Source organism: Hemicordylus capensis, chromosome 1 (assembly GCF_027244095.1).
Source record: "Hemicordylus capensis ecotype Gifberg chromosome 1, rHemCap1.1.pri, whole genome shotgun sequence".
Lineage (NCBI taxonomy): Eukaryota > Metazoa > Chordata > Lepidosauria > Squamata > Cordylidae > Hemicordylus > Hemicordylus capensis.
In genome coordinates, this window is record NC_069657.1 from 157,526,883 (window position 1) to 157,539,438 (window position 12,556).

General features: G+C 46.5%; 1 protein-coding gene across 1 annotated transcript; it reads left to right on the top strand.

Annotated features, from left to right (window-relative positions):
* The first annotated feature begins 2,335 nt into the window (after positions 1 to 2,335).
* INHBB (inhibin subunit beta B) lies at positions 2,336 to 10,990 on the top strand. Its single transcript, XM_053285888.1, has 2 exons — positions 2,336 to 4,181; positions 8,317 to 10,990. The coding sequence occupies exons 1-2, from the start codon at positions 3,773 to 3,775 to the stop codon at positions 9,090 to 9,092; spliced, it is 1,185 nt and encodes a 394-aa protein (XP_053141863.1). The 5' UTR covers positions 2,336 to 3,772; the 3' UTR covers positions 9,093 to 10,990.
* Positions 10,991 to 12,556: the final 1,566 nt, after the last annotated feature.

Genomic DNA, 12,556 nt, shown 5'->3' on the forward strand with positions numbered 1-12,556 from the left:
GAAACGGTAGGGTCCGGCGCCAGAAGCAACTCTAAGAACAACCCTGCTGGATCAGGCCCAAGGCCTACATAGTCCGGCATCCTATTTCCACAGTGGCCCATCACATACCCACAGAAGCCCACAGGCATGCCCTCTGGGGAGAGGGGGCCAAGATCTCCCCTCTCCCTGAGTGAGGAAGATAATGAAGAAAATAGTGAGGGGTGGAGCAGGGGGCCCCTCAGGAGCTGGGGGGGGGGGTTGTTGGTTCTTTCAACCCATCCCTTCATTCATTCATTCATTCATTCATTTTATTCGATTATAGCAACACCCCTGCCTCTCTCCTGCTGTTGCTCCCCAACTGGTATTCAGAGGCATCTTGCCTTGGAGGCTGGAGGTGGTTTATAGCCACTAGACTAGTGGCCACATTGATAGCCATGCCTCCATGAACTCGATTTGTGTTCTCTCTCCGTTGGATTGTGCTGTGTTTTTAACACCTAGTTTCTCCCTTTCCACTCGCAATCATCCACTTCATCAGTGCAGAGGGTGTGTGCCTCTGGTAAACACCATTTTGATCATTCTGAGCAACTAATCCTAGTAGCAGCCCCAATCACTGGTATTGCAGCTGTTTATCTCCAAAAGCCCAGACAGCTTTGATAAAGTTTATAAAGGCAACTCAGTGGATTGCCTTTATAAGGAATAATAATAATAATAATAATAATAATAATAATAATAATAAAAAATTGAAATTGATCTACAAATTGAAATTGAAAGGCTGTGGCAGAAAAAGACCAAAATAATCCCCGTGGTAATTGGCGCTCTGGGTGCAGTTCCAAAAGACCTCAAAGAGCACCTCAACTCCATAGGGGCCACAGAAATCACCATCAGCCAATTAAAAAAAGCAGCTTTACTGGGAACAGCCTATATTCTGCGATGATATCTATAACAACAGCAACAACATTGACAATAAAATTCAGCCATCCCAGGTCCTTGGGAAGGACTCGATGTCTGGATAAAACAAACCAGTCAATAACACCTGTCTGACTGTGTAAATAAATAATAATAAGTGTGTCCTGCATACAGACCGTGCTCTTTTTATAGCTCACACATATAGACATTTCTACAGAAAGAAGATACCAGTATTGATCCAGAGCACACCTGTCATTTGCTGTTCATATAACCTGTGGATATATGGGCCTTAAGGGTAAGATTTTCTTTGGACATTCTTCTTGATTGAACACTGACAAAACACTTTATGGTCTTGTAGTTTTTATCCTATCTGGCAGGTGATTGTAGTGATTTTTATAGAGGAGAAACTGACTGAACTGGGATTGGAACTCAGGTTTCAGGTACAGTACCTATTGAAACTAATATGCATGACCCATGGTGGTCATGTTCAGCAGTGTAAGAAAATTAGGCCTGGGAAGGTGAGGTAAAGGTAAAGTGTGCTCTCAAGTCGATTTCAACTCCTGGCACCCACAGAGCCCTGTGGTTTTCTTTGGTTGAATACAGGAGGGGTTTACCATTGCCACCTCCCATGCAGAATGAGATGATGCCTTTCAGCATCTTCCTATATTGCTGCTGCCCGATATAGTACCAGTGGAACATCAAACCAGCAACCTTCTGCTTGTTAGTCAAGCATTTCTCGGCTGCACCACTCAAGGTGACTCAGGCCTGAGGAGAGTCAGGTTCAAATCCTCACTCAGCCATAAAGCTCACAGGCTGAAATTGGGCCAGTCACTTGCTCTTAGCCTAACCTACCTCACAGGGTCATTATTGTGATAAGATGAGAAGGGAGGAGTACCACATACTCTTCGAGCTCTTTGGAAGAAGAGTAGCATAACCAATAAATAGACTCCTACTTGCTGGCTGCAATTGCTTCCATATCCCATCAGAATGCTGTCTGCGCAGAGAGACTGAGGTGTGCACAAAGAAGGGGGCATATAATCATCCACTACTGACTGTATCTTAAAACTGCTTCCCAAATATGGTCCCAGCCAAATAACGTTCAATAGTGTGCAGCGCCCTCAGCAGTCCCTACAGCAGCCTTGCAAGGTAGGCTAGCACGGTTGCCTCCCTGTTGCAGATGGGTCTTGGAGATGAGGCAAAGAGGTGGCTGGTCTAAGGCCACCTCACGTGGGCTGAGCGGAATGCTCTCGACCACCACCCCTGAATAGATGGTGGCTTGTTAGCTTAATTGCTTTGCAGCAAGCTTTATTTGGACACCTCCTTTGCGCTGGCAGAAGCTTTTAAACCCCCATGCAGTGTGTGTTTGTGTGTGTGGTGTGGGCGTGTATTTAAAGGCTGATGGGGGGGCGTAGCTAAAGGAACAGCATAGTTAATATTTCCACATCAGGAAGTTGCTGCAGAAGCCTGGGGGCAAAATGCTTAATCTCCTCCACAGTGCGGAGCCTGTGGCGCCTAGTCTGTTATAGGTTGGAGTTCCCACGTGGTTTTAACTTCTGTATAAAAGTTTCAGGAGAAAAGTGGCCCAATGTCGTGATTTGGCAGGTCAAAAAGAAAGGCGGGCGGGGGGGCAACCCGTCGCCAGGAGATTAGAGGCAGATAAACGAGGAACAAGGCGCTTCTCCAACCGAGACCTTCCACTTGGCGATCGGAGGCGGAACGTCAGGTTCAGCACAGAGAGAGAGAGAGCGAGAGCGAGAGCGAGCGCAAATAAATGAAAAGACAACCAGGCACAAAGATCAACTTTCGGAAAGAGGCAGCACGCTCGGTCTGTCCTTACTCACGGGAAACCCCAGTGCCAAATAACAAGGGTGGCGAGATTCTTGGAGAAAGAGGAGCGAGGCTTAAGAGCGAGTAGTCTGAAGCAGGACCTCCCGGCTGAGATTTGGGGAGTCGCGTCTGGAGCGCTTGCCTTGCTGCTCCCGGGGCTTTCTTTGGCTTTAATGTGGACAGCTGCGTGCTCGCGGGACCCCTAGGAAGGGGCCCCATCGGCTGGACTGTAGTCCCCGCTTGATCCCAAGCAAGAGAAGCTGGGGGGGAAGGGAGCCCTCCTCGCCTTTGTGGATCATCGGACTGGGCTCTTCTTCGCCCTCCCCCACCCCCACCCCCGTGCGCTCCCCGCGCTTTGCTTGGAGCTCCAGGTTAACTTGGCTTTGCACGAGGCAGACGACCAAAGGCTGCGGCGGACGCTGGAGGGAGCGAGCGCCCACCGTGCCAAGGAGGACAGCTGCGGCGGCGGAGCGCATCAAGGGACCCCTGCTTCGGGGGACTGGATTTCTCTCTCTCTTCTTGTGGGGAAGCCAAGGGAGGCTTCATTGATTGGAGTGCACCCCCCGCCCCGCCCGTCGCCATAAATTGGATTGACTTTCAATCTGCCACCCCACCTTCCCCCTCCCCTTTGGCCCCCCGATGACTCTGGACTAAAAAAGATCGCCCTTCTCCCCGCCCCCTGTCCGCTTTTGGCTGGACTCTGCCTGGCTAGAGGCGAAGCGCTGCAATCATGAAGAAGGAGCTGCCCGCCTCGGAGATGCCCGTGAGCAAGTGACTGGACCAGGCGGCAGGGGGACTCCGGCTGCGCGGAGGGGAATCAGCTGTCCGGATCGCCCCGCTTTCCCCCGCCCCGCAGCCTCTCGGCTGAACTCCCCCCATCGCTCTTGGCCAAGCTGCTCGCCGGCGCCGCGGAGACCCCTTGACTGAGCCCGCCGTGCCCCCAAGATAGCGCCCCGTCTCCCCTCCTGGCGCTCACCCGCCCCCTTGAGCTCGGCGCGCCCCACTCGGCCATCCCGCGGCTCAGCTCCCAGCCCGCGAGCGGCACTGCCTGGCGATCGGCATGGACGGGGCGGCTCGGAGGGGGGCCCTGGCCGCCCTGCTGCTGCTGCTGGCGGCGGCTTGCTGGCTGGTGCTGGGCGCCGGAGCCTCGCCGACCCCTCCTGGAGCCGCCCCCCAGGACACTTGCACCTCGTGCGGCTTCCGGCGGCCCCCAGAGGAGCCCGGCACGGTGGACAGCGAGTTCCTGGAGGCCGTCAAGAGGCACATCCTGAGCCGCCTCCAGATGCGCGACCGGCCCAACATCACCCACGCCGTGCCCAAGGCGGCCATGGTCACGGCGCTGCGCAAGCTGCACGCCGGCAAGGTGCGCGACGACGGCCGCGTCGAGATCCCCAGCCTGGACGGGCAGGCGAGCGCGGGGCCCCCGGCCCACGAGCAGATCTCCGAGATCATCAGCTTCGCCGAGACAGGTGGGCCACCCGCACGCCCATCACCTGCCCTCCTGCGTCTGCAGGCCCTAAGCATCCCGCCTTCCTTCTCGACCTCCTGCCAAACCCATCGCTCGCCTCTGGGGGCTGCCTCCCGAAATATAATGCTCTCCAACTCATAAGGAGTTGGAGACCTCCTGTCTCCCATTGCTTTTCCTGCCCAAGTTGTCCTTTACCTCTGCTATCCTATCCTATGTTATCCCATTTGCAGCCTTCTGATCTGCAGTCCCATTACCTGTTGGTTTATCCCACCACCCACCACTCCCATTCATTTCTTTGCCCTGCAAGCCATATTCCTGCTTCTTTGGTTTGTAAATCTCTTTTTTGATTCTGTCTGGCCTAGCCACTTTGCATTAGCCAGTTGGTCTTGTATACCGATTCTTTGTCTTGCTGAACTGTACACCATCCACCTAGACCAGTGTGCACCCTGTGTCCCATCCATCCATCCATCCATCCATCCACTCACTCACCCATCCATCCATCCATCCACTTACCAAGCCCACACCATTTATTCATCTGCACTACTTGCTACTGTCAGTGCACTTCTTCATTGAACTATTCCTTATATCAGCACATCAACTATGAAGCTCCGTTCATGCATGCATGCATCCATCCATTCTAAGGGCCCTAAATGCCAGATATCTCCCTTTCCTTCCTACAGGATATACATGTGTGCATGCTACAATCAAACACCTCCACTGCACTCATGCATGTGCATATCCTTCCCACCACTCATTCACTATTTCTCATGGAACCCATATCTTCTCGTCTAATCCACCTTCTTACGTTCCACACCCTCCGTGTTCCAGTGTCATGCAGACATATCTACCCTCCCATCCCTAACCTTGTGTGACTTTTTCTCTTCATCCAGTGGTCCATTCTCACCTCTTCTGCAACCATCTGCCTGCCCCACCCACCTGTGTGCCCATCTATTAATCTCCTCCTATACCTGCTTGCAATACCAGTCAGTGACCTCTGTATATATGTGTACACCTGTCCATCCTGTTTGTGTTCCATTTGATACACTTTTCTGCTCATCCGCTTTTCTATCTTTCCATCAGACCCACTACTTCTGCTTACCACTTCCTTCTGCTTCATCATTTCACTCAGTCTCATAGTCTTTTATTCCTTCTTACCATCCAAACTCTCTGCTGCACATCTGCCCTGACACCCTCTTTGCTAACATAGACATGCCATGTGTTCTTAATTTGTTCATGCCCACTCAATGATGCCATCCATTCTTCTATACATTCATTTGGTTTTTACATGCATCCCTCTTTCTCTCATTTGTTCATTCACATATATTCACCTTATATCTTTGTCTATCTTACCCATCTTGCTACTATTTCCTAGCATTGTGTCCTTCTGTTCTTTATAGCATTGTATCCATCCATCCATCCCTAGCAATTAATTTAGCTGCTGAAGTTATTATTTTGGATTCTTATTCATCTGTCCATCTGAAATATCACCAGTCTACCAGCCATCTAGAAAGATTCCCATATAAAGTATCTCTTTATCCACATGTCCTGTAACACATCTATTCCTCTTTTCCTTCTTTGTTTTGAATTTTGTATCTGCACCTCTGAAGCTAATTACTTTGAAGTTTGCCAATTCATTTAAAGGTAAAGTGTGCCGTTGAGTCAGTTTCAACTCCTGGCGCCCACAGAGCCCTGTGGCTTAGAATACAGGATGGTTTACCATTGCTTCCTCCTGTGCAGTATGAGATGATGCCTTTCAACATCTTCCTATATCACTGCTGCCTGATATAGTGCCAGCGTGGATTCAAACCTGGCAACCTTCTGCTTGTTAGTAAAGCATTTGCCCACTGTGCCACTTAAGGTGGTCTGCCAATTCATTTACCAGAACATTTTGTCTATCTATCCCTCAGTTCCTCCACCAACTCACTAGTGTAAACAAAATATCAGTGGTTTTCAACTTCTGGGAAACTTGAGGCTCCTTGTATATTTTCCAGGGATCCTTCAATAAGAAGATCAGCAATGGTGGACCAGCTTGGCCACCACTTTTGATCTCCTGGCTCCTTCTGCAGTATGCAGCCACAGGAGAATGTTGGGTGTGTTCTGAGTTGCACTCACAGGGCAATGGTGAGGGCTAACAGTCCTGGCCAGTGTCCTGTAAGAGCCACATGTGTGCCTTAGATTGTGCCCACTGCAGTGTGTTAGGGGTCCTTGGCAGATATCCGGGGGTCCTCAGCAGATGAGCTAATGTGGTAAGCATTGCCCCAAGGCAAGAAGTTTGGAAACCACTGCAATAAATGAATGCTTAGGGAAATAGATGGGTGGATGGATAGATGCATGTATACACTGGGTGAATGGAGAAATGGAAAAATGAGTGAATCTGTTAGATCAGGGGTTTTCAAATGGATCCTTAGATGCTGTTGAACTACAGCTCCCATCATCCCCAGCCACAATGGCCATAGTCTGGGGATGATAGGCGTGGTAGCCCAACAACTTCTGGGTAGCCAAGTTTGAGAAACCCTTAGTTAGATCATTTAGTTCTCATCACCTCTTTCTCCTCACTGTACTTATTATGCTTTTATTGATTCTAATGTGATCCTGTGTTGATTTGCTTATTAGCTGCTGTTCATGTTCACAAGTTTCCATGTTGTATGTAAATTATAGCTATGCCTTGCGTGTCTGTAGGACAGGCAGGCAAATGGCATGGGTTGATACACATGCAATAATGTACAGGTAACAATGGGATACAAGGAGTATTCTTTTCACCATGCAAAATACAGATTAGTACAATATCTGATTCCTAGAAGATTTTTGTAACCTATGAAAAGAATACTCCAGTACATCAGGGCGTACTGGTTAAGAACATCTATTAAGAAACAGAAAGCACTGGCTTGACATACCTGTCCATTAGATAATTATGAAGTGTTATTGAAAGAATATAATGAGAACTGATTAAATGGAATTGTATGAATTGGGCCTAAGCCACAAAGATTTAATGGTTCTAGTTCATAATGTCAGCACTGAAGTTTCTGCTTCTAGTATATCGAGTTAAGTGGAATTGAAGGAAGAATCTTGTATTGAATAAAGTATATTGAATGAATCAGCCTGATCCTATGCATCCCTACTTAGAAGTATTGATTTCAATGGGATGGAGTGAAGTAAGTGTATGTAAAATTGCTAGCTTTGGGTCACAAATATTTGGTTCGCTAGATACTAGTGTCCTATGTGTCATCTTCTTGCATTTATTGCTCTTATAAATATATACATTAAGAGCTAGAAGGCAGCAGGATACTGCTATAGCATCTGGTTTCTTCTTTTAACCTTCCATGAAAAATGTCAGCTGCAATCCAGAATGTGCTTAATAAACCCCACCAAAATCAGTGAGGTTTAATGGTACTCAACTTTTAACCACTTTTAGCTCCATAGTTTTAAATCTTCCAGGAGCAGAATATACTTTAGACTGCATTGTCACTGAGGAATAAATCAGTGTCTGGGTGGTACCACTTTAGACTGCAGGCTCACAGAATCAAATGTTTCTTGGTACAAAAAGATGTTCAGTTGTATGAGCCCCTACCTGCATTCTTAAATGTACACAGGTTTCAATACTCCAGTAAGAACCAGGCCTTAGTTCATCAGACTAGTTAAGTGCTTGTGTTTTCCAAGAGCCAAGAAGCAGCTGGGTGAGATTACAGTGCATCGAAATTGTAACTAAATCCTTTCTCGGCAAAATGTTCCCTGATTGTTAACAACCCCCTGCTTTCTGGGAAAATTATCCATGAAGGCTGCTTTTGCTAGGCCAACACTTTTAAAAAACTAATTAGCACTTATCCAGGTGCTCACAGGATTCCTTTCATGACTCTCAATATATCTGACTGTAATTGCTTGTATACTGATTTCTAAGACTCTGGCATTTTCACCTATAGCCTGATTAGTTTCTCTCTGGGAACTCACTTTATAGTAGATTTCTAATACTGATTCATCCACTTAGTCCACTGGCAATGTATAATTAATAAACCTATCTTTTTTGGTTATTTATTTGTTATTCTTTGTATTTTAAGTTATGCAAACATTTCTTTATTAAAAAAACCCACACACCATTCTTTTGAACTTAACCACATTATTTCTCTTCCCTTATATCCTAGATGACTTGGCCTCCTCCAGAGTCCGTCTCTATTTCTTCATTTCCAATGAAGGGAATCAGAACTTGTTTGTAGTTCAAGCCAGTCTGTGGCTTTACTTGAAGCTGCTTCCATATGTCTTGGAGAAAGGCAGTAGGCGGAAAGTAAGAGTCAAAGTGTATTTCCAAGACTCGGACACTAGCAACAAGTGGAATGTGGTTGAAAAGAAAGTTGATCTCAAAAGAAGTGGTTGGCACACATTTCCCATGACAGAAGCAATCCAAGCTCTGTTTGAGAAAGGCGAAAGGAGACTGAATTTGGATGTTCAATGCGAAGGCTGTGAAGAATATTCCGTGCTGCCAATTTATGTGGACCCCGGAGATGAATCTCACCGGCCTTTTTTAGTGGTGCAAGCCCGACTGGCCAACAATAAACACAGAATCCGGAAAAGAGGCCTGGAGTGTGATGGCAGGACCAATTTATGTTGCAGGCAACAGTTTTACATTGACTTCAGACTCATTGGATGGAATGACTGGATCATAGCGCCATTGGGTTACAATGGGAATTACTGTGAAGGGAGCTGCCCGGCCTATTTGGCTGGCGTCCCGGGCTCAGCTTCCTCTTTTCACACTGCAGTAGTGAATCAGTACCGCATGCGAGGACTGAACCCCGGCACCGTGAGCTCCTGTTGCATCCCAACCAAACTTAGCACAATGTCCATGCTGTACTTCGATGATGAATACAACATCGTGAAAAGGGACGTTCCCAATATGATTGTGGAAGAATGTGGCTGCGCCTGATTTGGAGGGTGTGCTTGAAAGGGGAGAGGACATGGTGGGGTGAGAACATTTCCACAATGAAAGGAACTGGAGGGTGTTTTGCTGTGTTTCTTCCTTCCAGGCATGGATGTTAAGTCACTGCAGAGACAGCAGCAACAGCAATAATAACAACAAAGATATATATCATTTCACTTTGTTGTCAGGACAGTGGCAGTTTGTGGATCTCAGACACTAAAATATGCTACCACTTATAAACTAATGCTATAAAGTACCTTAATCCCACCCACACACCCAAGGACACAGGCACATACACGCAGAGACACGCACACGCAGTCTCACTTAAGCAGCTTGAGGGAGGGAAGCGAGTCAAAGGAAGGGAATAAAATGTCTGCCAGTGATCAAAGTGATTGGGCCAGTAGCCATTTCTTCTGTAGGCCAGCCGTGTTTGGAGTGAAATCATTATGAAGTGCAAGAAAAGAAAACAGCTTAATGTATTCTCATGTATTAAAGTGACCAAATGTTCAATAGAACACCACCACCTCTAAGGTCTAAAAAGGAAGCATAAGCTCTCTGCTTAAAGCAAGCAAGTCCTTCCTATTGAGGTTAAATGTAATTTTAACAAATCACAACTAGCCTATAGCACTTCTGGTGTAGAATACTGATAAAACCTGTGTGTGTGTGTGTGTGTGTGTGTGTGTGTGTGTGTAAGAGAGGGAAAGAGAGAGAAATATACCTAAGCAAGTGCCATGAACTTAACATAAACATGGCTACTGTGTTGTTCTGAATGACGTATGATTTCATGCTTTAACAGGCCACTAGATTCTCCTGTCCCCACCCCACATGGATTGCTATCCTGTTATGTCATCTAAAAATGGGTTGTTGGTTCATCCTGTTCCCATTTTGTTCACTCTTCACATTACAGTTTTCATGTGCTCAGAACAATGGCAGTACCAAAAGTTGCAATTTGTATTCCATGGCAGGGAATTCAGCAGAGCGTGTTTGGTGCAGTTGGGGAGGAGAACAGGGAGTAGAGAAGCCAGTGATATCACAAGTAAACCGATGAACCCTAAAGAGGAATTACAGTCACGTGGATACATTTCTGAGAGGGAGAGAGAGAGAGATGCAATGCATTTTGTAACAGGCAAGGAACATTTCGCAGATTTGGGGGGGTGGGATGGAGAGGATATTTTGTTCCAGTTTCCCTCCCAGAACGTGTCAAGCATGGCTACAGAGCTGAGAAAGCCATGCTATAGCATAGTACTCACAAACTGTTTGAATGCACGTTTTTATAGCACTTGCAGATTTCAACGCCTTGAATGGTTGGTACTTGATGGTGCACTTCTCTTTGCTCACTGTCTCTAGGTTAAAAAAACAAGTGCCGCATGAGCTATGCAATTTAAAGTGTCGACCCATACTAGGTGAAACTGGACTGAAATGAGATGACATTTTTTTATATTTTTTTTATACTTGAAATTAAATCTTTTGCTTCTTTTTTTAAAAGCGAATGATTGCTTTTCATGTTTGCACTGATGTAGTTGCATGACTTAGTCAAAAGAGACTGCCATTTGAAGAAAAAAAAGGTTATTTTTGTAGCAGCAAAAAAAAAAAAGAAAAGAAAAGAAAAGAAAAAGGGGAAAAAAGAATAATGGATACAGTGAAATGTATTATACATACAATTTTGGAACCAAAGAGGCCAACATATTAATTGTAATTTTTATCAGATGGCAAGGCCATCATATATCTATATATAATGTAATGATACTGAACAATCTCCTGTGAGGCCTACCAATTTTTTCAGGGTACAAAATGGATTCCATTGTGTTTGGGTCAGTGTCTTTTCAATGCCATCAATCATAGCATACCTTACAAGATGTGCATCCTTTAAAAAAGTTGTTTATTTAATAAAGTCCCTTGTAGGATCTGTTCCATAATAATTTAAATACCAGACAACTTTCACTTAGATTTGCTGTTGGAGTATTTTACATTTGTGTACAGTTTAAGTAAATAAAACAAAACAGAGGGGGAAAAAGTTTGAGAACTGCAGCAGCTTCTTGCAGTAAACGCTGGCCTGTTTGAGAAACCTTTGTTATTAAGTATCCATAGCTTGGAGGATCAAGGCCTCATTGCTGAACTTGCTTATACAGATTTGAATGGGACCATGAATGCGTAACCGGTTGTAGGATAAGGGCCAGGGAGCTCACAGTGCAGGTGCAAGCCTCATTAAATTGCACCAGGCTAGTGCTTTGCGCAGACTGTTTGGGGAACACAGCCTAGGGCCTTGCAAATACAAAGATTAACTGCGAAGGAGCTTGCACTTGCTCTTCCCAGCCACCCTTTCACAATGTTCCCATGAATGGCTGTTGCAGCAAACAATGCCTCTTTTTGCAGGTGGTAATTGGCTGGGGGGAAATAGCTCATGGGTTCGGGCCAGTGGTTTTCAAACTGTTTACATCCAGGGAATGCTTCCCACATTGACTTCTCTGCTGTGGAACTTCCGAGCATCCACCCCCAAACTCCTACACATGGCAGGGGATTTGGGAAGGCCTGTTTTGGGATGCACACTCAGCTCCTGAAGGACACTGACGAGATCTGTGGCCTCACTGTTGCTCTGTGTGACACAAGCATGTGATCTGTAACCTGAGCATATCCATCACTCCCCTGTCAAGGTTTGAAATTGTGAAGATGCTGTCTTTCAGTGATGCTTGTGTGCCATTGCTGAGCCGCTCCATGAAGAACCCCTGATAAGCTTTCAGGAGTCCCCTGGGACACCATCTGAAAACTTTTCATCTGGGCAATTGCTAGCCTTGGCATGGCAGCAGGGATTTGTTCAAGTATGGAATGATCCTCCGATTGAGGTATATTGAGCCCTTTTCAAGTCTTTAGTGTCCATAGCAAATGAAGGCACGTATGTGGTCGGAAGCTGGCTCCACTCCCAACCTAAACATAATCTTTAGAATGTCTGTGTAGGGAGTCCTGAACACCTGGGGGGAAAGCAAGGGGTCTGTTTCTTGAATAGTGCAAGCTGTGATGTAATCCCAGACTGCAATGCAGGACATCAGCAGCCTCTTGTTCTTCTGAATGCGGCTTCCTTCCTAGTGCTGGACTACTTAGGAAAATGTTATCTGTGTTTCTCAGGGGCGTAACTACCATTAGGCAAGGGGAGGCGGCTGCCTGGGGGCCCCCACACCTCGAGGGGCCCCCCAGAGGCAAGTCACATGTGAAGTGAGTGTGTGTGTATCAGCAAGGGGCCCATTTCAAAATTTTGTCTCTGGGCCCACTCCAGCCTCGTTACACCCCTGGTGTTTCTGTTTGCATAACTGCCGCCTAAGTTCAGATGGAACGGAGCACTTTGCTATTCCTCAAATCATATCAATAGTCATGATATCTGTTCTTTGTAATCTAGGGCCAAATCTTGCAAATGTCCTTCCTCTGGTAGAAACTTCCTCTGAAGGAAGGGCTTCTTGCTACAGAGGAAGCCTTCTTGC